This window comes from Tetrao urogallus (assembly GCF_951394365.1).
Source record: "Tetrao urogallus genome assembly, chromosome: 2".
In the NCBI taxonomy this organism is placed as follows: domain Eukaryota; kingdom Metazoa; phylum Chordata; class Aves; order Galliformes; family Phasianidae; genus Tetrao; species Tetrao urogallus.
In genome coordinates, this window is record NC_136814.1 from 84,240,693 (window position 1) to 84,268,311 (window position 27,619).

A 27,619-nucleotide genomic window follows, 5' to 3' on the forward strand; every position below is an offset into this window, starting at 1 on the left:
TTCCCTAGGCTGAACAGGCCCAAGTTACTCAGCCTTTTCTTATACAGCAGGTGCTCCTGGCCCTTTATCATCTTTGTGATCCTCTAGCGGACTCCTAGGAGATTCCTTTCTTTTTTGAACTGGGAAGACCAGAACTGGGCACAGTAGTCTGAATGTGACCTGAGCAGGGCAGAGCAGAGGGACAGGATCACCTCCCTCAACCCCCCCATGTACTGGCCGTGCTTTTTCTAATGCATCCCAGGCTACCATGGTCCATCTTGGCTACAAGGGCACACTGCTGGCTCACGGCCAACGTATTCTCCGCTAGGATCTCCAGGTCCTTCTCAGTAGAGCTCATTTCTGGTAGATCATCTCCTAATCTGTACTGATGCATGTGATTATTTCTCCCCAAGTACAAGACTCTGCTTGTTCTTTTTAAACCTCATCAAGTTCCTCTCTGCCCAGGTATCCAGTCTGTCCTGATCTTGTTGAATGATAGTACAACCAATGCTAACTTAATTTATAAGTTTAGACTTTAAAAAAAAAGTTACTTTTATTTTCAATGTGCTGTAGATGTTATCACTCCAAAACAATAGATAAAGCACCAGGAAACAGATATTTAGTTATTTACTTGTATTGACTATTTTTTATATACTTTATTTTGTTGAAATACTGCTGTCATTCTTTTTTCCACAAGATCTTGATGAGCTGGTTATGAATTATTTTCCTTTTAAATTTGTCATTTTAATCTGTTTCATTTAAATATATATCTGGCCTTCCTTTACATAGCTATGCAGTATCCATGAATAATAGAATTTAATAATTACTTTGTATCTTTCACTTAGTTTAGCATGCTTTGTAGCCATAAACTTCAGTGAGAGAAAAATATAGGTAATTGTCTTCCCTTAACAGACAAGCAGGAGTTGACTGAAAAAAATTGACTTACAATCTGATGCAGTTTGTAGCATTGCTGAATTATAGTAAGGGTCTAGACAAAGAAGAAGTGATTATGACTTTCTAAATGTGAGGCCTGAGGAAGAAAAACGAAATGCAACAACTATGAATGTGAAAGTAAATTCTTCTGGCTCCTTGTTTCCAAAAGCACAGGAACATAAACCTGCTTTACTGTCATTTCTTTTTGTGAAGGATGCAGCTAAGTCCTGAACTGCTCAATATTTAAGGGGCACTAAAATATGCAATGAAAGATATATTAAGGACAGGACAACTATGATTTTTCTTGAGTGCTACAGTTTCTGCCAGTCAGACATTACCTGAGTTGCAGTTCCTTAACATTTGCAGATTTGTTCAGATTTGTTGATTTATCATTTTGACTCACATGTCTGTGGCAACAAATTACTTGAAATAGCTTTGTATTTTATCAAAAGTTAATAGTTATTTTTTTGTTTGCTTGTTTGTCAAGCCCATGCTCATAGACTCATAGAATGGCTTGTGTTGGAAGGGGCCTTGAAGGTCATCTAGTTCTAACCCTGCTGCCATTGGCAAGGTTGCCACCTATTAGATCAGCCCACGGCTCATCCAACCTGGCCTTGAGCGATGCCAGGGATGGAGCATCCACAGCTTCTCTGGGTGGCCTGTGCCAGTGCCTTACCACTCTTTGAGTAAAGAATTTCTGTTTAACACCTAACCTAAATTTCTCTTCTTTTAGTTCTAAACTGTTTCCTCTTGTCCTGCCTGTATCTGCCTGTGTAAAAGGTCAGTCTCCCTTCTGTGTATAAGATCCTCTGACAACATTTTATAGCCCAGTTCCATGACTAGCAGGGTGGAGTGCCTCCAGAAAAGGGGAACAGGAGACCCCAAAATAATTAAAAGCAGCGGCAATGATTTGAAGAGAAACAAACTAATTTACTAAATATAGTATCAGAATGCAAGGTAACACACTATAATATAATATAATTAGAATTGATGCTAATAAATCAAATACGAGAGAGTGTCTGGAAGGTGGAAAGGCCTCACCATTTACACTGAGGTGAGATGCACAGCCTGGTTGAGCAGCAGGGAGGAGAGCCTCATGAAGAAGAGCGCATGAGGTGACCTTGCCGTATCTCCTCTCTGACTGCAAAGCCCCCTGAGGTATGTAGTTCTTCTCTTCCGGACAGATGCCCAGAACTGGAGCATTAACACCTTAACTCCCAGTGATGTTATGATGTGGAATACCGATAACCAAAATCATAAAAACCATGACGCTCCTCTCAAGTACTAGAATACCACAATAAGGTCTCCCCAGAGCCTTCTCTTCTCCAGACTAAACAGTCCTAGTTCCCTCAGCCTTTCTTCACAGGAGAGGCTCCACAGCCTCATCTCTGATCATCAAATCAGTTGATAGTGTCATTATTAGCTTTTATGTTACGAGCCATAGTCATTTCTTATTCGCATCTTCCTCTGCACATTTTACCCACGTTCTGTAGTCCTGATCTGTTTCTCACTCTTGTGATCCTTTTGATCATTCGCACTTCTGTTCTGTGCTTCACTGTACGTTTTCAGAGACATGTTTGGAACTTTCAGAAGACTTTTAATGCCTTCATCTGCTTTATTTTCTCAGATGTTTTAAATCTCATTTTATCTAATACTGCTCCACGTGTATGGAAGCCTCTTCCTGTGAAAATGGAATGGTTGTCCTGCTCTTAAGGATTGCTTGTTTTACCCATTTCTTCCTCTAAGTCTTCACAATTAAGTATACTCTTTGCTGTTTGAAGTCTCTAGCAATCTGCAAAATAAAAGGTTAAGTCAGTGATCTAAATTTATATCTCCCAGGTGACAGGGGAGAGCATTATTAACAAGGCACGAGGTTGACCTAGTAATGAGAAACTTGTGTTATCCCATAAGAAGCTTTTGCCCTGGAGTGTATTTGAATTTCAGCAAGCAGAATGCTTTTTTGCATTGAAGTGAATGAAAGTAGTGAGGGTCACATTTATTTTGTTTCATATTTTATTGTCTGGGAACAGGCTGAAAGGTGAGAAGGGCCCCATAAGTGAAAGTAAAAAGGCAAGAAGGCTTCACAGTGACTGAGAATAAGGGAGGTGAAGGGGGATAGTTAGAGATAGTTTATAGAAGTAAGAATGTAGAGCTTGTTAGAAAAATAAGGGATGGCAGACACTGGGTCAGGGACAGTGAGGGAGATGCAGGCCATACTGATAAGGTTTGAGAACAGCCCAGAGACATCTGGCAGGGAGGTGATTAGATGTCCACAGGGCAAGAAGAAACCAGTTCTGGGGGGATGCCTCCCCCTTCCCCCCCCCCCCCCCGAGAAAAGCATTACATATTTCTCATTTGAATTTAATGATTGGTGATATAATGGATGAGTCTTCGTGATCAAAAACTATTTTTTTAATATTAGTAGAATTCTTATTATGCCACACACGTCCCAAATAAAAATAATAATAATAAAAGCAAAACATAAAATATAAAATTAGAGATGAAAATGCGTGATTAAAAACTTTTGAACTTTATTGCATCTTCTAACAGTGGTCTGTAATAGTTTTTCGCTACTGATAACATGCATATACTGGAACATCTTCCTCTTCTATTCTTTTAACTTGAATATTTGAAATTAAAATTTAATACATGCAAATGAAGTAGTTTGCTACACTGTTCAAAGGTGCTCAAAAGAAAAAAGAATGGATATTTTCAAATGTGTTTTGTTGATTATATTGCATTTTATTACTTTATTTTGTAATGAACTAATGAAAATAGCTTTCTGTTATTCATTGCAGACGTAGCCCTGTTTTTTCCATCCTTCAATGGGAATTCTTATTTGGAACTTCCTTCTCTAACATCTGTATCTCAGATGAGGACTGCATCTGGGCAGGAAACAAGCAATCTGACAACTCTGTACTTGACAGTGAAAACAACTGCTCCAAGTGGCACTATTCTTTACAGTGAGTACCAATGACACTTGAAGCTAAGGATTAGCTATAGCTACTTTCGGTTCTTATAAACTTCAGTGTAGATCAGCTGGCATGTTCTATTCAGCAGCAAAATTAGTCATTAAAATGCAGCAGAAGCCTATTGGTATTCTAATGCATGACACACTACAAAATTTGAACCACAGTTTTTTGTTTTTCTGGAAAGTTCTTTCATATATGACTCATTAAGCAAAGCGTAACTGATAACTGAAATGCTGCTTTCTGACAAGGAAGCATTTGATTTCAGTAATAAATGTCACAGATCTAAAATACAAATGAAGGCGTTTCTACCAATTCATTACAGAGGAACAACTTCTGTAATACTTGTATTGAAATCCATTTGTTATAATGATTTTAATTCCAAAGTTTTTTGCATTGCAGAACTATCATAAGTTTTGCAAATTTTCCATATTTTTGTAATTTCATAATTCAGATTTTCAGGGTTGTTTTTTGTGGTGTCCTGAGAGAATACTTGCAGACTTGGAAGTACATATGCTAATATTACAAGTGTTGTTTCTTGCCAATGCATTTAATTCCTCAGAATATGATGTTAACTTCTGTCATAGCATGCTTTTCACTAGTTGGTTCCCCTATTAAATATTTCTTTATATGTTGTAGCTTGTAATTTCTATTCAAATGCAAAGTGTGGATGCTGAAGTGGTTCCTGAGTACAGGAAAAGCTAGAAAAAATATTTGTGAAGTCTTTCTCACAGATACCATATTTCTCTGCCAAGACAAATCAGCAGTATTCTCTCTTCACTGAAGCTAGTTTGTCTGAAGAACAAATCATGTTGATATTTATTAATTTTTTTGTAGTTTTTATATTCACCTAGAAGTTACACATATGAAATCATCTGCACAATGTATTTATTTATAAGGCAGAGTTTAAGATAGTATAAACTTTATGGCATTATTTAGTTATGCTTTTTATTATCATCTGTATAACATTCTCTTTAGATATACAAAAAAAAATGTAGTTTCCTACTGAATTTTTATGTTTCCTAAAGCTCAAAGTGCTGCCTCAAGTTGTTGCATGGTGGTATAGCCAGGCTATTGATGTATATGTGTAAGATATATGCCTGCAGTATTTGCTAATAGTCCTGGATAATTGATGACGTAGCAGTCGGGTTTTTTTGAAGGGTTTTACAGTTTTTTCAATTTCAAGAAGCATGTAAGGAATTCAGTAGAAGTAATTTGAGTATTTTCATCATTTAATGATTTTGTTTGCCTCATCACTGCAAAACTGCAAGGCAAAGTTAAAATAAAGGCATATAGACAGACTGAAAGGAGCAGTCCTTGAGAGTAGCCCTGCAGAGAATGACCTGAGAGTCCTGGTGGATGAAAAACTTAACATGAGCCAGCAGTGTGCTCTTGCAGCTCGGAAAGCAAATGGTATCCTGGGCTCCATCAGAAGAGGGGTGGCCAGCAGGGACAGGGAAGTGATTGTCCCCCTCTACTCTGCCCTTGTGAGGCCCCATCTGGAGTACTGTGTCCAGGTATGGAACCCCCAGTACAAGAAAGACAGGGAGCTGTTGGAGAGGGTCCAGAGGAGGGCCGCAAAGATGGTCAGAGGGCAGGAGAACCTGCCCTATGAAGACAGGTTTAGGAGCTGGGCTTGTTCAGCCTGGAGAGAAGGAGGCTGTGGGGTGACCTTATTGCAACTTTCCAATACCTAAAGGGAGCCTACAGACAGGAGCAGGACAAGGGGAAATGGGTTTAAGTTGAAGGTGGGAAGATTTAGTTTGGATATCAGGGGGAAGCTCTTTACTACGAGAATGGTGAGGTGCTGGAACAGGCTGCCCAGAGATGTTGTGGATGCCCCATCCCTGGAGGCATTTAAGGCCAGGCTGGATGGGGCCCTGGGCAACCTGATCTAGTATTAAATATGGAGGTGGGTAACCCTGCCTGTGACTTGGGGGTTGGTGATCCCTGTGATTCCTTCCAACCCAGACCATTCTGTGATTCTGTGACAAAGCTTGTTAACTACACGTCAACCTCAATTATAAGCATGTCTATTAAAATCCAATTTAGAAGTTTCTCTGCTAGTCTTTGGAGGAAGCAGGATTGTCTGAAAGCTTAAGTAAATATACTGTGCTCCTATAAACAGAGCCCAGTTTGCTTCTATCACTACTTGATGGAAAACATATTGATTTGAAAGTAGGAAATGTATGACGTTTGGGAGAGATGGTTGTTGGTGTAGCTTTTAAGCAAGACTTCCATTACTGAATGCTGTTTCCCTGGTTTACTACACAAATATTTTAAACATGCTAAATGTGCATGTTTAAATTCGCAACATCAGAATTTCCACAAAGTTGGAAACTGTTTCAGAATGTATGTTTTCCCTTTATTGAAAACTGACATAAGATGCTTGCTTCTCTGTTGCATTTCATATGAAAATTACACGCAGATGAACAGTGCTTTTTGTATCCATCCAGCTACACAAAGCAGAGCTTCAAAATAAACTGGTAAGCAGGTGTTCCATCTGCCATCATTTAAAACAAAATGCTGTGAAACATCTGAGTATATTAAACTTGATAATTTGTTTGGAGATAACTGCTTTTTCTTTTTTAGATTTTTCCAATTGTCAGGTAAGAGTTAGCATGTCCCCGGAATTAATGGGCTCCTTTAGAGGAGGGCTGAGAGACAGGGTGTTATATTCTGCCTTCATGCTATGATTTAAATCTATGCGGGCTGTGGAATTTGTTTTGTTCTTTGTAATATTTCAAATCATTTTTGAGAAATGTAAAAATTGTCACGTTTTGCATGCTTATTTCTGACCAATCATTATGGTAAGATAGGTAATAAAATCTGCAAGTATTTCATCTGCATCAAGTGTATTTGAGTATTTTGGCTAGATGCTACTTGAAAATTTAAATATACTGGTAACGTCGGTCAAAGCATGCAAACTACTTCAGGACTACATACTCGGAGTTTAGATACAACTGAAATGGTGCTGGGGAAAGAACAAAAGGTTTGGAGACCTTCTTTGTGTTTTGATAAGGGAGGCACCACAGTGAATATCGTTGATAGCTGTATTACACTCCTTAATTTCAGTCCTTGTATTCCAGTAAATCTTTTTTATCCAAAGAAATATACTGAATTAACAAAAGTGAAGTTCTCTGGAATTCTTTTCTCTTGCAGCCATCTTAGGGAGTTAACATATGTTTCCTCTTCTTCTCAGCAGTTCTCAGTGTTTGCTCGTTTTACAATCTCTATATTCCTTTCTGCATTTCCAATCCTCTCATCTTTCGCCTATTCCTGTCTAGCAGTCTGTTGAAACTTCTGCCACTGGACATTCTCAATATCTCTCCGAGGGAAGGACCAGTCTTTCCTGTTTTATATGTAGCACTAACAAAGAAACAAGCATGTCAAACTTAGAGTTTGTCACTCCAGAAGAATTATGTAGATCTTGTGCCTTTATATGAAGTTTGGAAATATTATTCCCAAGAGATAAACACACAAAAATTTGGATGGTGTGGACTCTATTTCTTTTATTTGAGGAACTTCTATTTTTTTATCTTTTAAAACCATTTATGATGTTTTTTGTTAGCATTTACTCTGGTAAATATGTATAAGACTGATATTTTTTCATGGCTACCTTAAAATTATGTTTCCAAACATAGTGTTCCATTTTTTTAGAATCTGTGACTATTCCTTAAAACATTCCAGCACCAAAAGTTAAATTAAAAAATAGAAGGCATGTTTTATTAATGTACAGAAGTTACATATGTTAAAATTGTATATTAACAATGCCATTTTTACTTATTTTCCTATGTCCTTACAAAAATATTCCCTTGTTGCATCATGTACGCAAGTGCATAAATTTTTCTCCAAAGTAGGTAGAACAATAAGTCATGAAGCTAAAGACAAAAGATTGCAGAGAAGAAGTGCCTTTAGGTATGTCTTTACTTCTTTTTTACTGGCCTCTCAAGTATCTATACTTACTGTCTATTTTTACTTGAGCATTGAAGTCCTTGAAGTTGCCTAGTGATTGCTGTTGTTTTTGTATAATATTGCTTATTAAAATATGCAGATTTGTATTACTCTGTCTGTCTGAAGACCTCATGAAGGAAAACACAGAAGGTAAAGCCTACCATCCTTGTCACATTAATGGAGATTCTAGAGCATATTTCATCTTATCTGAGCAAAGATTTCTGAAATTGCACACATTAATTCCCTCAGAAAGTTTTCTTGAGTTACTGGTAATTGAAATTACATAGACTAACTGCCTAAGAAAGAAATGTGATCAAAGATTTTTAAAGCTGTTTAGTCCTGACTGAAAGTTTTGAACTCCACCTACTGTAATCTATAATGTGATATACTTCCAACTATATATATACCATAAAGTTACATCGGAGAAAACAGAAAGAATTAATTTCTGCCTTGTAAAAGAATTAAGCCATTCAAAACCCATGTTTATTTGAATTATATCTTCTTAATGCTCCTTATTGTAGGATAATTTTTATCTTAGCTTATTTCAAACTGATTGCACAAGACTATTATAGTTCAATTCCATTTTTAGTTTATAGAAGACTTTAATCGGAATTCTCATATTTTTCCTCCATGGAATTCCTCCTAGCTAGAGGGCACCATTTTTCAGCATCTACAGAGATTCTTTTTTCCCTTTTTTTTGAAGGTCCTCTTTTCTCTTACCTCCTTTGGCTCAGTATGTGAATGTCTTAAAATACTTTTTGAAGTGTTTTCCTTTTCTTACTAACATACTTTCCTCTCCACTTCCACAGAAATCTGAAGTGTTTGCAATCCAGTTTAACTTTCCAGATTCTTGCAAAAAAAAATTGAAATTAAAAAGGGCTTTAACTTCAGACAGTTGAAATGTTTTGTCTAACAATGTGACATGAATTACTAGTCTTAAGATAGAAGATGTTCTCCTTTCAAATACTGTACTCATCATGAGTCTAACCAAATAGGTATTCAGCTGTCAGTTCCTGCTTTCCATGTGAAACTGATAATGCAGTCTTTCTGAGGTGTTTATGGAGATTTTGTTGGGGCCATATTTGACCATTTCACATCCTTCAGAACATTTTGCTTTGCACATTCTAGAAAGGTAAAGTGTTATTATTGGAAAACCAGCTATTTCTTTGCTTTCTATTTATGCATATCTGATGGTCTATGTCATAACTGTCTTCCTATCACTTTGTGCATGCAGACAGGGAGGATCAGGATGCAGTGCTGTGATTTTAATTTCATCCTGGCACTGAGCTGAAACAGCTCTAGGAAAATGGACTTATTTTTATGTGATTTCTCATAGTTTTCTTATCAGCTTTTTCTCCAAAACTTTCTGGTAATTTGCATTCCTGTTCATCTTGCTATTCTCCAAACAGGGCTTTACCTGACCCTGAACATTCCCCTCTTCAGTGATCATTAGGCTTTATTCTAAGGTTAGGTTTCACTAAGATTTAAGAAAAAAAAGAAAATCTGGATCTTATTCTACCTGTTTAACACAAACATACAAAGTAGAAGAGAACTATATATTTTTTAGAACTCAGTTTAACACTAAGTACATCATTGCTTTACATTCCTACCGTCCTCCTCAGGTTCATTTTCCTTTTCTATAGCACCTTTGTTTTTCCCTTTTTCTTTTTTGTCCTCCCCAGTTATTTGAATCTCCATATCAATATCCTTACTTAATTTTGCAAGAATGTAAAATACAATGTTGTGTTATTGTGCAAAAGAAAATTCTCCAGTATTTTGTGTATTAGCGTTCTGTACCTTTAGAAAGAACAATGGATCCTATACAGACTACCCAGAGCTTTGTAATCTATTATTTCTCTATGCAAGCACCAAGCTCTTCTGTAGTTCTGTCAGATAAACATAATACCCTTCATGAGTTCATATGCTTCTTCTGTTCTTCCTTCATCCCTGTTTTTTGCACCTTGTTCCGTGTTTCTTCTCGCCTTCTAACAACTTCAAAAGAAAAGCTGCAGTTGTCAGTTGTGCTCTTTCAAAGCAGTACAACTCCTGCTTGTGCTGCTGCTTTTTTGAAGCTGTGCTACCATCAAACAGCTGAGAAATGAAATGCCAGCAGAAAGTCCTCTTGAGGCTAGTGCACTCACTAGATACATGAGCTACAAAATTATTAAAAAAGTTAAATGTTTCTAATGTTTTCATATTTTTAATACAGCAATGTTAGCAGCAGCTTCATGATTAAGTTTGCAATTAATTTAAAATTTACTAGGCAAAAACCTCTTTGACAAAAACTTTTTTAAAATAGGAAGAAAATCACATTGATCTGCTTGTTTCAGGTGTATTTTACTAGAAAATAATTACAAACTCTTACTTTTTAGTTACTCTGCTTTTATATAATTCTTTGTACGGACATACCAGATTTTACCAGGTTAGATTAATTTCTTGGTCAAATAATTCGTAAATATTTACATACTGTACTAACTTTTTTAATAATGGTGATGTCTTTAACTATTTTGAGAATGTATTTGTCATATAAATGGACTAAAAATATTGTGATACTCTTTGCAGTTTACCTCATCTTTTCATAATTAGCAGGATGAGAGGAGATTTCTCTTTTTGTGTGTCAGGTGAACAGGCTTGAAAATAGAATTATTGCATTTGTCCTGATAAAAATTAACCATAATTAGAGAAATATTTCTTTATTGGACACAGCATACATTCTTATGTTTTTCTACCTATATTGATTACATATTGTTTTCACAATTTAATTTCATCAGTGTATCTAAACAAATTGTATTATATAACCACAAAGGGAAATAAAATGCAAATTGTCATTGAGAAAATAAAGCCTGATACATTTATCAAGTATTATTTCATCATTTTCACTTTTAATAATGCTTTTTGCAACCCTTCAAAGACAGATTGTTCAACTTCTATTCTGTATGGTGTTTTGTAAGTTCTGACTGTTGGATTTACAGTATCAGAGCCCATGTTCATAGAATTCTTTTGGGACACCAGCTCCTTTTTTCTTAAGTTGTGCTCATAAATTATGTTACTGCACTCATGAAAGCATTGTCCTCCAGATCTACTCACACTCTACTTATAAAAGTAAAGATAGGCCTTTCAGGAAATTCAGTCACATTCTGTTATCTTAGATTGGCATTCTCAAGCAGAGCATTTCACAGTATCCTTCCTCAGTGACAAGATAAGTTCTTGCCTCATAAATCCTGCCCTATAGCTCAAAGGGACTTGAAGTTCTAGACAGGCAACCATTTGAAATCAGTGGCCAATTGCTTGCCACTGTAGTAAAGCATGAAACCAGCCTTACCGCTTTGCAGTTTCCTGTGGAAGAATATTTGCTGAGATATGGTTTCTTCAACTTGATTTCCTCACAGATTTCCTCACATGACTTTAACTAAGGTCAAGATAATTAAACGCTACTATGCAAAAACATTTTTTACTCAAATGGATCCTGATTTGTGTCTTTATGTTCCTGTTACCCTTGTTTTTTTCCTTCTTCATTAAGCCTCAGGCAACTTCTCACCTTACAAGGAAGGAATATATATATACCAAATGTCTGTATATATTCCTACTTTGTATTCCTATACCCAGCATACTGGGTGACACATGTTCTTTTATATTGGCAGATCAAAATTCTTGAGAGGGACACTGCCTCTTCATGTTCACTGTAGAAAAATTTAAAGGACTGTCCTCCAAAGGCACTACCTGGCAGATACGTAAGAATGCTATCAAACTAATATACCTGTAAGCACGACCACAGGAGCTCCCTAGAGTAAAGCTCAAGAAGTAAGTAATACTCGCCAGTGTTTCAAGGAGCACTGTACTCCTGGAAACCTCTCCCAGGTTTTTTTACTTTACTAGTAATCGTATCAGAAAGGACCTTTTTCCAGGTTTTCACTAGTGTGTAATGTGAATGAATAAATGTAGTCACTAAGAAAATAACCTACTTATCTGTAACTTTCTTTCAAGACGCATTGTCAATACATATTCGGAATATATTCATATTCTTTCTACCTGACTTCAATATACCTTTCAGGTGCACGTATTGTTGAGACTGGGAAATGCCTGGCACAGCATGTGTGAGAAGGGAGAAGAGGATAAGGAAACAAATGATGCAGGATATGCATATATCAGTTATGCTACCATTAAGAGCCAGTGACCTTTTTAACAGTGACAGTGCAGAACATCTTAAAGGATTATTATAAAAGGACTGTAGAGGGAAATCATAAAAGTCAAAGGCATATAATCCAGTTGAATTTTTGTAGCTTTCTGAATTATTTATATATTCAGAATACAGAAACACATCTAAACATAGTTTCTAATTCTAGTTATCATGTTGTTAGGTGCTTTTCTAGCTTCTGTTTCTTGCTCTAGGTCTTGCTCCTTTTTATTTCTATTCTCTTTTTCTTAATATGCAACTTCTAAACAGGCTCCTAGCTTCCTGCAGATAACTCTTTTCCATTTCCCATCTTTTGTACAGCCCTTAATTACTTCTAGATGCCCTTCATTGTCTTCTCAGTTATGCCAGTTGTCACAAGCCCACTCTTCTGAAAAGCTGGAAAATTCCATGCTCTGTAAATAATTGTTGTTTAGCAAGCTCTTAGTCTCTTAGCAAGGATCTGTTACTGCAAGGAATCTCTCAATATCAAATAGTGAGGGATCTCTGCAGCAAGTATTAACCCTGAGAGGCATCTGTACTTACAGAGGTTGTACAGCTCACTGCTGTGCAGGAGAGCTCAGCAAGCTCTGGGCTGTTTCCTATTTATGGGTTAAAATTACTTATTCATAGTCATAGTCTGGTGCATATTTAAGCCGTCAACTGTTGAGCAAGATGTCTAGCTGCCAGTTTTTCCAGCACTCAGCCTGAGCTGGTATTGTGGTGTCTGTCTGCCTGAGCAAGGCCTCCAGTCCTACAGGCAGGGGCTGAGCAAGGCAAAAGCCAGACTGAAGAGAGGGGAGTGCACATTCTTGCACCCCACCCCAAGGACCTCCTACTCAGCCACTGGAGACCTTGCCTGATCTGGCAGCTGATGCTGAGATCCCAGCTCACTGCAGTGAGTGCTGAGGTCCAATACGCCTGAATGCCTACACCCCTTTTCTGACTCCTAATGCTGATGCCCCAAAGCAGATGGCTCTTAGTCCTTGTAGCACTCATGTGGAATTAGAGAGTTTACACAAAGGGATAGCTGGAAAAGGATTTGGTGAGAAGGCAGGAGGACAAACTGTGCTGGTCAGGCACAGGGCCCAGACAGACAAGCTAATGGATCCCACTTTGCATGTGATCCTTTCCTTTCCAGTTTCCTTCCAGTATGTTACCCTACTGCTTGGCATAGTTCCACTAACATGCCCTTTCCCCACTATTTGGGACCCCAGATCTGCATCCTGAGGGATTGAAAGTCGAGTTTGACACTCTTTGAAGTGATGATTGAGGTTTCTTGGTAGTCTACTAATTAATGTGACTGACAAGATGGTTTCTTATTATTGTGTATTTTACTGTATGTTTGTCAGGTGTGTGCTATGTTTATGACTCATCACATTTTGGCAGGGTCCTCAGTCAGATAATATTACCAAAATAAACATTTCCACATTCCTCTTATCTCTGTAAATCAGCATTACTGAACAGATTTGAATCTTGCTTTTTTTTCCATTTGTGTGTGTATTTGCTTTTCACTTTTTCCTTATCATCCCATTTGACAAGATTGCTGAACAGATAACCTTAAAAAAAGCATATGTTCTTCCCTTCCACTTAGCCTCATAAAAAGTTTATTCGGACCATGTATGTGGTGGTTTTTATTTCAACTCAGCTACAGATAGTGAGTGGGTGATGTGCTCCAGACCAGAAGGAAAATGGAAATATCTAGAAATTAATGAAGTTAGGTACCTGTGATACTGAAAGAGATTCCAGTCTGTATCTATATCCATGGGAGTAATGCTTTTTTTTTTTTTTTCTCGTTGATTTTTATGGTAAATGTTGAGAGAAGAATACTTTCCCAATGCATTTTCATGGGCTTTCCATTTCTTAATGAGACAAGAGAAATAATAGGATAGCAAAGGTATTGAAACCTTTCCAGTTATGTGGGATATTTTTCATATAAATTCCTAGCAAATCTAAGAAATTAAGGCATTTTTAAATTAAAATTAGATAAATTGGATTATTCAGAATTTTAAAGAAGCTGAAATCTAAACAATGTGTTTTTATTGCAGTAATCCCTTGTGATAGAATTTTACTTTAGAAGGATTTTTTTAATAAATTGCCTTTTTTAAATAGCAGAAATACAGAAAGCTGTTATATCACTTTAAATGTAGTGACCCTCTGTGACTTCCTGCTCTCACACTTTGCAGTGTTAAAAGGTTTCTTTCTATATGAAAATGTATTACTAAGATAGTTCATTTTTAATTTTGATGTACTCTTTGATTTTGAGACTTTGTAAGGAAAAAAATATATATTTTTTTTTGCTTAGGTTTGCAGAACTTAATGGAGATGTATAGTCTGAGATACTGCATACTGCACTTGCTTTTTATTCTTTAATTACCTTACTAGACTAAGAGCAAAATATGAACTTGATCATTAAGAAAATAACTATGTGGAGATTAATCATGGTATTCAAGATATGGCTTAATCGTAACACATTTTCTCTAGTCTGCAAATGATGTATTTGAGTTATAGTAAGACAACCTAAGACATTAGGATTCTGGAAGAAGAAAATAGTAATCTTATGCTCAAATGCAGTTAATTCAGTTTTATGACCTAGCTGTTGAGTCATTTCTTCTTCAGTTAAATACGGTAAAATATAGCGCAAAAAAAAGTAAAAACATTTTAACAGTTTGTCTTAGAGGGGAATAAAAATCCTAACCAGGAGCTGTGTCTTACTTTCTATGGCAAGGAACTACAGTTAAATTCCAAGGGCAAATTTGTAAAAAAAACACATAAGGCATAGGAGTATACATGAAAAATAGAAACAAAAATTGCATCTGTGTCAGAGTACCAAAAGATTCTGTGCTTTCAGAAGTCTAATTATCTATTTTTGTTTTCAAAGGTAGTGAAAAGAATTTTGGGGAGCAGTTTCTTCACTTGTATCTTGTGGAAGGAAGACCAACAGTTCGATTCAGTTGCGGAAGCTCTCAGAACATTCTGACTGTATCTGTCAATCAATCCATTAGCAAAGGGATATTCATGCCTATCACAATAAGGTAAGAACTTAATACTGTGTTACACTGAAGAGATTTAGTCTCCTTGTATATTGAGTAAAAAAGTGTACATTTTTGTTCTTTTGTTTGTTTGTTTTGTTTGTTTTGTTTTTTGGTTTTTGGTGGTTGTTTTTTTTTTTTTTTAAAGGGAAAAAAAGATGGAAAACAAAACCTTGTGTATTTTTGGAAATATTTCTCATAATATAGCATCCTTGAGTTAAGATGCCTTGTAGTTCACATATATTACTTCAGTTTTTCAAACTCCAGACAGAAAAAATAAGTCAGTTTAAGTAGTTTTTATTAAAACAAAAAAAGAGGGCAACAAAAACGCAGAACTGATGGGATGTGTGAACTTGTTATCATGAAACTCATACATCAATATCTGGTTTGATGTCAGTGGCTGCGATTCTTAGTGAATTCTCAGTGTGTTCATTGGAGATCTTTGATGAAATTTTATCTGTCTTTCATCCTTGAAAGTAGTTGTTCACAAATGTACAAACTCTCAAATGGTGACAGGAGTAAGGTGTGATTGTAAAATAACAATTTGTCTTTCTCCAGTAAGATAGTGCTTATAAAAGTAGAGAGACAGGGTCACATTTTTGGGATGAATGTCTGATTGCAATTCTGTACACCCCATTTGAAAATTCCAGGTAACATATTTATGTCAACTGAAAATGAAGTTGCAGATATGCCAAAAAAAAGATGTGTTTGTTTTTTTGGTTTTTTTTTTCTTTTCCAATTTTAAAACTTCTTCTCAAATTCCTTTATCAAAATGGAATGCAAGACTGCATATTTTTTGCTGTCCGCAGGACTGTGTTTAGCCAGCAAATTAAAATGCATGAAATTATTTGCTATAACTAGAGCTATCACTTCACTGCTCCCTCCCCATGCCCTGGTTCCAGGTCAGGCAGCATTAGTAGTGCACTGACATTTGGCTGTTGCTGAGCCTTGAATGCTTCCAGGGCCTAGCTGGGCCACTTGGCAGCGGGGGCCAAGAGATGCTGGGCAGGGGCATGGATGTATTGCCAACCAGGCTGGGCCACATGCAGCCCATGGGTTGGATGTACTTGTTCTTATCTATTCTTTCTGTTCTATTTCATTAATTTACTTCTTGAATTAATTAGACTTTTAATCGTATTTCTTGTGATATGTATAGGCCTAACTTACTGGTTAATTTTAACATGAGAAATTAAAAATAGACCAGTGACGTGCGGAATCAAATTCTATAACTACAAAGTAGTTATAAAGCCGGTATGGTTTATTCAGTGCTGTGCAGATACCAGGTGCAAGGGGAATAGATCCACCTAGCTTGCACACTGTCTGGAAAAACTGTGCTACAGATATAGGCTGAACTAATCAATAGTTTTTGGTTTTTGGAATTTGGTTACATATTCATTACACCCCCGAGAGTTCGTTAGCATGCAGACCCTCCCCTCTTGCGTGTGCGTAGTGGGTCGTGGGATGAAGATTTGTTGTTTTCCTCGCGAAGGCTTCTGACCATTTTCTCTGCTCTGTTAATCACAGAATCAGAGAATTGTAGGGACTGGAAGGGACCTCTGGAGATCACTGAGTCTAACCCCCCAGCAAAGCAGGCTCCCTACAGTAAATTGCACAGGTAGGCACCCAGGCAGATCTCCAGAGAAGAAGAATCCACAACCTCCTTGAGTAGACTTTTCCACTGCTTTGTCCCCCCCTGTGTAGAAGTTCCTTCGCATGCTGTTACAGAGCTTTCTGTCCTCAAGTTTATGGCCATTTCCCATTGTCCTGTCCCCACAGACCACTGAAAAGAGGTTGGCCATATCCTTTTGGCTCCCACACTTAAGATACTTACAAAATAATATCCCTAAAAAACTCTTTTACACTCAAGGGATTTCATACGCACAAGTTAGAACAAAGCTAGAAACAAATGATACAGATTTTCTGTTCTGTTAATAATATTTTTAAAATGCTAGAGTATGTGAAGTTTACTTTAAAATATTTAAGAATTATGATGTCCATTAAATTTTTCTGATTATTATCATTCTGATATTTATATATTTCACTTTATCATATATTTAAAGTTAAATTGCTGTACCTGAACTGTAAGCATTTATGATATGAGGGAACTCAGTGCAAATTATTTGAATTAAATTTAGTACTAGCTAGGAACATTTTTGTTAGTAGAGGATAATATATGAAGGACGTTGCAAAAATCCCCTTGAAACATTTATAGCAGTGTTCTCAAAATCAGCTTGTTAACATCAAAACATGAAAGTAAAAACATCATGAAGATTTTTGTGTTTGTCTTCAGTAATATTTATGTACTATGTAAATGTTGCAAAATTCTAGAATGTTGCTTATGCTAGAAGAATTGAGGACTTTGTTATTATAGAAGAGATTGGTAGTACTATATGGATATTGGTATATTTGGTATGGGGTTTTTTGTGTGTGTGTGTTGTTTTTTTTATATTCACCCCTTGATCCTTACCATATTCCGTTATGAAAAATAGTAAATGTTAGAATTTAAGTAGAAAACCTCATTTCAAAATACAGAGGAATGAAAGGATCTACCATTTAAGAAACCATCACATTTCCTTCTCCTTCTTACACTTCTAAGCCACAGGTTTATGCATTACTTTACTTTTACACTACATTTGAAACCTGTTTTTATTTATTTATTTATTTTTTTAAAGCCTAGCATTAATGAAACAAAGTCATATAGTATACTCAAATTTAATTGCTACCTGATAGGATATTAATTAATTTGATTTAGGATTTTGATGTAAATGTATACAAAGCTTACAAAGAAAACTATCCCTTCTTTACCCTGAGCCAGCAGATAAAGACGTTTTTCTCGTAGAAAATACTTGGTAGAAGTGTACAGTTCACTTCTAAAAAATGATTTTGTTAGGGTTTTTTTTGTTCTTTAGTTGTGGAGACTAGCCATGTGTGAGGCATTGGTCCACTGATTGCCTGAGCTGTACTGTATTACCTGCAATAGCTATTTCTCTGATTCATAAAATTAGGGCATTAAAATGCTGGATAGCTTTCAAAGTGTAATAATACTTTAGCAACAAATGCTTACATATATCACTGAAAAAAAACATTAGTTCTAGTTATAGAATTCAAGTTGACACTGAAAAATAAATTATTTCCTCTTTTCTACCCTAAAATTAACATGTATATTTATGTCTTTGCAGTCCATGTTGCAACAGTAAATAGTAGTGTCAGTTCAGTTTACACGTTACCTTTGTTTACTGGAATTTACACTGTCTTTAAATAGTTACAGAATAAATAATTTGAAATGCATGATTGTAGACTGTGACTGGCAGGGATTTATATGCATCCGAGTTTATGGGCATGGCCTTCAAAATGACTAGTGATTACTCTTGTGAGTCCTTCTAAAATGTAGAGAGAGCAGTATATCCTTCACCAAGCAGCAGTAAAATTGTAATCCTTCAGCAATCATCCTTAACCTCTGCCAAAGGAAAAAGCAAACTTGACAAGGCGTTTGTGCCGCCACCCCCCCCCCCCCACCCCCCCCAGGATCTTTTATCATAGGCTATAAAATATGAATTCATGACAAAATTGTTGATTTGTGTTCTCTTACTGGCTGTTGAAGATAGATAACTCTATCTGAATCTTTTACCTGCAAAATTAATCCATTTTTTCACCTGTAATTCAGGAAAGGAAGAGACAAAGACTAGCATAAAAGGCTTTGTTCCTGTTTGAAAACACTCCAGTAGGAAAATGATATTTCTGTTAAATTTGACTTTGAATTTCTCCATAAGGTCACATTTGACAGATATTCCAGTTTTAGGTATATCTATGGGATAAACAGCATAATTCCCAATAGTTTCTATATCTGTCTTTTTCTCGTTTTCTTTCTAAATCCACTAATTATAGGAAGCTAAGATATCCCCATGGTTTAATATGGTTTTGTTTAACTATATGATTACTTCCCTCGGATATATTCTTCCCTTTGAAACTTGATGAAGATTTAAATGTGAGTTTAAAATGTTCAGTCTTTTTCTTTATGGTTTGTGAAACAGCAAACGACAGCTTTATGGAAACAACCAATAAAACTCTGCTTACTTTTTTTGCCTTGCCTAAAGAAACTAGAGATCTGTTTCAATCCTGCGTTGTTTTTTGTTGTTGTTGTTGTTTGTTTGTTTTTTATACTGTTTTTGTTTCTGTTTATTTTAGAGTAAGTTGATGCCTGGTTTTGAAAATGTGTGTTTGTTTTAATTTAATGTTTTTGTAATTTCATAACAGATAGCGTATTCATCCTTTCAGTTAGATCTATGACCACGTAGTTGAGGTGTAGTTTAAATTACTTTTATGAATTCGATTATTCGAAGAACAAAAGTTCAGGAGCATTTCGTTCCATGTATGGGTTCTGAAATAAGTTTGCCTGACACAAGATTTGGTGTAAGTAATCTGTAGTTAAATGATACAGCTGTTGCTGTGGCCAGATTGTGTTTCTTCAATTCATTGATTGATAGAAAGTAATTTTAACAAAGAGGTGCTTGAGATTACCACATTACCAGGATTTTGATTTTTCTAGATAGGGAGATGATTTTTTTTTTTTTTTAATATCTTCTCTCAGTTATATTTTATTTAGATTATGTTTCCTTCCAAAAGTTTACATCGTCTCTGTGTGTGATAGTGAGTGCATACTTGAAGGACGACACCAGATTCTTTTCTATTTGGAAGACTCTGGGCAAGCATTGATAAAAAATATTGCATGGATAGCATAATACTACTTCATTGTGTTTTACAGGCAGAATTGCCAGAATTTTGTTGTGGGATTTAATGAATATAGAGCCTATCTTCACAGAACTTTATTGTTGTACTGTGTTTAGTACTTTTTCATAAATTTTCCAAGGGAACATATCGAATGAAGTTGCTTCCAATTTTCTGTCACGCTTAAATTAGTACTTGTGGTGTGGATGTCAGAATTTATTCATGGTTGAGAAGGTCACATACAGCAATAAAAGCAAAATTTGTAGAATAAATTATTCAGTCAACGCTGTTGAACCAATTCTAGCTTGGACCATGCAAGATAGAAGCTGATGAAGTTTATTTGATCTTTGCTCTTCAAGAGCAGATGGTACCTTCTAAAAAAGGTGCGAAAGTTCTGAAAGTATTTCTGTATCTCCACATGGTGCATGGCAAGACATAGGGCACTGAGTGTAAGCCACTCATGATAACATAACATAACATAAGCCACAATCATGATAACATGATTATCAGTGTCCATGTTTCTACTGACACTCCCACTTCCTCACTTTCCTCAGGAAACTGTTGTTTGAACTGATCTTATAAAGCTTTTATTACACATTCCTTCTTAAAATGTAATTGCTTTTATAAAGGATATGTAAATCACCATCCATATGACCTGTTGGCTTGTTTTGAGTCATTGAGTCATACCTGTTTTACTCCATTCCAGAGAGAGTTATGTTCTCATATTGATGCATACTTTTAAGTCATCATTTTGTTAGCATTTAAAGATGCCAGGTCTTCTGCATAATGTGAAATTACTACTGAAAATTACATTAGATCTCTAAAACAAAAAAATGATTAATTTTCTGATGATTTGCCATTGTATCCAAGAAATGCATATATTTGGAAACATCTGAGCAACTCCTCTTTCAACATCTTTTTATCAGAAGGGCTATATGGTATAGCATATATTTGTGATACGTGGAAGGTGTTTTGCTGTCAAGTAATTCAAAGCTCCATATGTAGCTCACTCCAAAAGTAATGCCTCCTATTTATTTCCATGGAAACTACAACCAAAACAAGAAAGCACAACACTATTTTATAGAGCAAATTTACACTTTTTCAACAGTTGCCGCCATTAGCTATGCATTTTCAGCATTCATGAATGAAAGCCTACATGCCACGCTTGTAAAAATGGGTCCTGGAGGTGATGACCCACTGTCATTGTCACCACTGCTGAAACACACTACCCACCACCTTACTGTGCTCACATCCTCTGTTTGATCTCCATGGATGTTCAGCAGTCACCAGTGGATGTCAATGAATGCCATATTTTCTGCATGGAGGAATTCAATTACATGCCTTTTCTTCATATGCACTTTCATTTCAGACACCATTCCATTTTGTCACATGACCCTTCAGCTGCAATCTGTCACACAGCAATAAAATTTAACTGAACGTGATGGAGATGTTCAACATACACTGCCATCCCACCAAAATTCACCTCTGACCTTATGGGCCAACATAATAAATTAGGAGACATTATGGTCAGAGCAACCTTTACAGCACTGAATTCCAGCATTGTTAGTTATGTAAGAATGAGAAATTGAAAGGTGTTTCGTTAGGCACCTTAAGCCAATTCAATGCAATATTTCCTTCATCATATCTCTGCTTACCAAAATTCTTTGAATATTAACAGTGGATGTAGTCTGGGAGAGATAAAGAATCACTGGATGTATGAATTTGGATTATAATAATAATAATATAAATATGAATTTATAACTGATGAATAAAAAACTTAGATGTGGCTGTGAAATTGAGTATCTTACATACTGTATATTCTAATTTTGATTTTGAGTCAGCACAAATATTAATCACATCCATGTGGATGTTGTGTTAAATGCATAAAACTATATGCTGTAAAATATCTAACAGATTATAATGAAGTTTGAATTAAATTTGGAATTGCTTTCAGGAGGAAAGCCTATTTAACTACATATATTTACTGCATTTTTAATAGAAATTATAAATCATAAGTCAGCATAAATCATAGTGTGACAAGTACCTAGGAATGGCTTTTTATAGATATGGTTTTCCACTAAAATTATCTGCTATTGATGACAGTTTATCAGGCCTTGTGGAAACAGTAATGGGCTCATTTCAATTTATATTGTATATCTGTTTCATTAAAGCATTGGATTTGTCCCTGTAAAGTGGGAAGGTTTGTGCAGTAAGTGCTTATACAGAGTTTGTGATCTGGTGCACAGTCTTATGGGGAACAGCTGAAAGAACTGGGATTGTTCTGTCTGGAGGCTCAGGGGAGACCATATAGCTCTCAAAAATTACCTGAAGAAGGTTGTGGTGAGGTGGGGGCCAGCCTCTCCTCCCTAGTAACTAGAAATAGGATTAGAGGGAATGGCCTCAAGTTGCTCCAGGGGAAATTCAGGTTGGACATTGGGAGAAATGAGAGTGGTCATGTGCTGGAAAAGGCTGCTTTGAGAGGTGTTTGAGTCACACCCTGGAGGTGTTCAAGAAACATTTAGATGTTGTACTGACATGGTTTAGTGGGGAAATATTGGTGGTAGGTTGGACTGGGTGATCTTGGAGATCTTTTCTCCAGCAGAAGAGTAGTGGCCAACAAGGACAAAGAGGTGATTTTCCCTCTCTACTCTGCCCTATTGAGGACCCATCTGGAGTACTGTGTCCAGGTCTGGGGTCCACATCCAAAGATGTGGAACAGTTGGAGAGGGTATCGAGGAGGGCCACAAAGATTATCAGAGGCTGCAGCACCTCCCGTATGAAGATAGGCTGAAGGAGTTGGGTTTGTTCATCCTGGAAAAGAAAAAGCTGTGAGGACACCTCATTCTAGCCTTCCAGTATTTAAAAGGGGATTATAAAAAGGAAGGGAATCAACTTTTTACTTAGGTAGATAGTGATAGGACAAGGGAGAATGGTTTTAAGCTCAAGGAGGATGTCATGGTTTTTGTTTTTTGGTTTTCAGTATTCCACATCATAACATCATGTAGTGCACTGGGAGTTAAAGTGTTAATGCTCCAATTCCGGGTACCTGTCCCTGTACCTCGTGGAAGTCATGGGATCTGATCCTTCTGGGTTGGGTGTCTCTTACTGCTTTGTAGGGAGTGTGGGAGGGTACTTTCCTAGCCGTACTAAGTTTTTCAGGTTTGACTTTGTCTCAGGAACTCTCTCCTATTTTATTTTAGTCTCAATTTCAATTAGATTGTATTACATTGTGTTATCTTGCATTCCGATATCATAGTAAAGTAAGTTTTCCTCCATAGATTGTTGCTGCTGTTTTTCCTTTCTTCCCTTGAGCCCAGCTCCCATCTCTACCTCTTTTCCCTTTTCCTTCCCATTTGGTGGGGCTGGGGGGAGCCCAGGGGCCTACTGCCCGCTGTCATGGGCATAGATTGATCTAGTTAACTGTGGCAGAGGGAATGTCTAGATTAGATGTCAGAAGGAAGTTCTTCACAGAGAGAGTGGTAAGGTGCTGTAACAGGCTACCCAGAGAGGTTGTGGATGCCCCAATTCTGGAGGTGTTCAAGACCAGATTGGATGGGTCCCTGGGACATATCATCTAGTACCAGATCTGAGGTTGGTGGCCCTGCCTGTGGCAGAGGGGTTGGAACTTGATGATGCTTGAAGTCACTTCCAAGCCAAGCCATTCTATGATTCTGTGATTCTATAATTTTTTCAACCTTGGTGATTCTATAATTGTTTGATTCTATGTTCTCTGTAAACTTTAATCCCAGTTCCATCAATCCAATTTTCCTTGCACCTTGAAAAGTTTTTTTTAATCTTTTACATTTTTACATAATTCAATCATTTTACATCTGTTAGTCTCAAAATAGTCTCATAAAACATGCATTACACTAAACAGATGTATATAAATTCTTGTATACTCAACTAAAATTGACCATTTGATGGAACGTGATCAACCACTTAAATTGTTGTTTGTCCTTCTAACTGAAATAACTCAACTAGGAAGAGTAGATTTTCATTTAGAAGGAAAAGCTTTCTTATTGTTTTCATTTAAGTTTCAAGTTTTGTGCTTAAAAAGAATAGTGTGTTTAGAAATGTGTGTCACTTTTTTAAAACTTTTTTTTTTTTTTAATTGCTTTGACACAGCAACAACATTTAGCATTTCATCAGTGATATGTCAAAGCCAACAAACCAACTGTTACGGCTATTGAGGCTCATTAGCTACTGACACGATGAGCAGATGTTTGAATTCCTTTACTTTCATGGTCTGGATTTGACTGGATATTAAATTATCTGACCTGACAGAATTATCTCAAGAACACAGAAATACAGAAGAGATCATGATGGCCTTTAGCTGCATCGCATAATGATCTAGGATTATGTGCAGTCAGATTTTGAGTTTCTGAAAGAGGTTCCAGTCACTCAACCATCTTTGTAGCCTGCTGCTGAACTAGCTCTTGTAAGTCTTACTTGTACTGAGGAGCCCAAAACCTTATATGTCACTCCAGGTGTGGTGTCACCAGTACACAAGATAGGAGAAAAAATGACCTTTGACTTGCTGGTAGTGTTTTTCCTAATGCAACCCAGAATTCTGCTGGCCTTCTTTGCCATGAGGGTGGATTGCTGATGTAGTCACCTTATTGTTCACCGTGGTCTACTTCTTTCTGCCAAGCTCCTTTCCAGCTGATCATTCCCCAGCATATACTGATGTCTGGCATTTTTCCACCCCAAATATAAGACTCTGTATTTTCTGTATGCCCAGTTCTCCAGTCCACTGAGGTCCCTCTGAACAGCAGCACAATGCTTTCGTGTATCAACTACCCCTCCCAGGTTTGGTATCAACAGGGAACTTTCTGAGGATGTCCTCTGTCCCAGTGTCTAGTACAGTAATGGAGAGGTTGAATGATACTGGCCTCAGTACCCAATCAGTACTTTTGTGTGACTGACCATTACCCTCTCAAGCCAGCCATATAGGCTTTCACTCTGCTCTTACTTAACCAAAACTTCTTCAGATTGTTTAGGATGATGTTGTGTCCAAAGCCTTTATAAAGTCAGGTAAATAGTAACCACTCTCCACTCAGCCACCAAGCACTTTCACCTCATTTTAGAAGATTATTAGATTGGTTAAGCATGATTTTCCCTTTGAAAATCTATGTTGACTACTGATCACCTCCTTGTCCTTGAAGTGTTTGGAAATGGTTTCTGGAAGGATTTTCTCTATCACTTTCCCAAAGACAAAAAGGGAGGCTGTTGAGCCTACACTTGCTCTGATCTTCATTCATGTCCTTCTTGAAGATAAATGACATTTGTTTTCTTCCAATCTTTAGGAACTTCTTCCAGTGGCCTTTCAGAGACACTTAGCAATGACTTCACAGTGACATCAGGCAGCTCCTTCAGCACTTGTCTGAATACGTCGCCTTCTGTGAATTTACATATGTCTAGCTTGTTTAAATGCTTTTAGTCACACACCCCAAACCCAACACCATATGGGCTGCTATATATAGAATTCCCTCAACTGACTCTATCCCATTTGTGACTAGAGTACAGGGTACGTTTTTCTCCAGGGGTATCAGGGGCTGAACATCAGTCTTGCCTGTGAAGACTGAGGCAGAGCAGCACTGAGTATCTCAGCCTTTTCCAGGTTGTTTATTGCCACATCACTCAGTATTCAGCAGCAAACCAACATATTCCTAAGTCTTCCATTGGCTTCTGATGTTCTTGTAGAATACTTGTTGTCCTTGTGTCACTTGCCATATTCAAGGACAGGTTGGCTTTGGCTTTCCTTGTCGATGCCCAGTCTTCCTCAACCTGTATGAGGACCTTTGAGAGGATTTAAAAAGGACATAGAGGGAATTTAGCAATATTCCATAGTTGTAGGCAGCACCACCTCATCATCCCTAGGAAAGTCAGGATCTCCTTAGCTATTTGAGGTTCCAGAGTCTGGCAAATCCCTAGGATTTGGGATCCAGCAGTGATTTCATAATGCAAATAGGTTACTGGTGGCCATGCCACCTGGTCTCTCCATGGAGAAACTTGGTAGGCATTAAGTCTGAGAAAGTTTAGTAATCTAATTGTCCTTGTACCTCCTTTGTTTTGGTAGCTATCAGGTCATCCACGTCTTTGAATTTGAGGGGGTACTGCTTAATCCGAACTGGCTGAGCTCCCTGTTTTATTCTGAACGCTATTGTTGCTGCATTCTTAGCCCTACCCTGGGTTTCTACTACCCACACCCCAAGATAAGCAGGGGTAGTGATTAATGCTAAAATAAGCAACTATACTAACTGTTCTTCTTTTACCTTAATTTACAATTTTCCTTTAAACTTTCATTCATTTTCCAGTTGTTCTAGTAAATCTTGCCCTAGTAAAGGTTTTGATGAATTTTGGCACATACAAAAATTTGTGTATGCCTACCTGTTTAGCTATATGAAATTGTAAAGGCTTAAGAAAGTAAGCCTCCTTGCTTTTGGCCAGTGGCTTCCCTTATGGTTACAAATTCATCACTTACTGGAGTTAGAGAAGTATTTAACACCAAATAAGTTACTCCAGTATTTACTAAAAATTCCACGCTTTGCTGCAATTCCTTCCCTAGCTTAATTTTCTTCGCCCTTAACTGTTATTGCATCTGTTACCAAATCCAGTGCCGCTTTTTGCACTAGCTGCTCTTATGTTCAATGAGGGCGGAACACTCCTGGATCTTTACAACCCCCCCTCCTTTCAGCTCTTCCTGAGAAGATCTCTGGGTCCTAGAGCCCTGCTCTCAGCTCCTTCCCTCCTAAGGCTTCCCGTGCTAACATTGGGATATCAAGTTTCATAGGTCTCTGCAGATAAAGGCTATTCTTGCTTTTTTTGTCCCCATTCGCAAGTAACATTTTGTTTACATTCTGATTACAAGCCACGGGGGGAGGAGCAGCGTGGGGATGTGTTCTCCTGCCGGCACTTATCTGCTTTGGCTAGAGCAGATCAAAAACATTATTTCTAACTTGCTGTTCTTCTTTAAACTTTTTGCTGTATTTTTTTGTTGTTGTTGCTGTTTGTTTGTTTTTCACAATTCCATTAGTTGTACCCTCAATTCCACTTCCATGTACCATTAACAATTCCACTTCCATATAGCATTAGCATTTACACTTCTGCATACTGTTAACAGTTCCTCTTCTGCATAACATTAACAATTACATTTCTATATATCATTTACATTTACACTTTCATATACCATAAACATTTAACAATCACAAAGACGGTGACAATAACCAGTACAGTTTATCCTAAGGATTCTTCTTCTCCTCCAAGTTATCAGTGGGAATGGGTCCATGCACCCACGTTTCTCTCAACATGCTTCATGTTTCTCTCAACGTGCTCCACGTTTCACTCAATGTCCTTCTGTACAGATTGCTCCGCGTTTATCTCAGCATCCGCCACGTTTCTCTCAACATGCTCCACGTTTGTCTCAATGCCTGCCACGTTTATCTCAACGTCTGCCACGTTTGTCTCAATGTGCTCCTGTACAGGTTGCTTGCATTTCTCTCAACGTGTTCCTCTCAACACGTCCAGACCGGTCAGTCTTCAGGTTAAGTTTCAGGTGCCTGTTCAGGTGCCAACTGTTGGCATTCAGTCGAATTAGAGAGCTCTCATAGTTTCTTGTAGCATCAGAATAGTTCTACTTTATTGTGTTCAACATACATCTTATATGCCATTCACTAACAAACAAGAAGTTCCTGTTCCTCTAACAGTTCCTCTAATCAGTTAATTGGCCTCAGCTTCTCCCAAACAACAGTGATAAAGGATGAAAGGTTTCTTAATAGTGGCAAGATTAACAAAGCATACAGAAGAACCTTCTGGTTGCCCTTAGACACAAAGAGACACTGTTTGCTCTCTGTCTT

The 27,619-nt window shown here is 37.1% G+C and overlaps 1 protein-coding gene across 1 annotated transcript in view; it reads left to right on the forward strand.

Annotated features, from left to right (window-relative positions):
- The window catches only part of EYS (eyes shut homolog), a gene marked incomplete at both ends in the record, with an annotated part of 656,806 nt that overhangs the window by 500,702 nt on the left and 128,485 nt on the right, over positions 1-27,619 (forward strand). The window contains 2 exons of the mRNA XM_079532608.1: positions 3,711-3,879; positions 14,892-15,041. Of these exons, the coding sequence (XP_079388734.1) occupies positions 3,711-3,879; positions 14,892-15,041 (319 nt within the window). The remainder of the gene's footprint in view (positions 1-3,710; positions 3,880-14,891; positions 15,042-27,619) is intronic.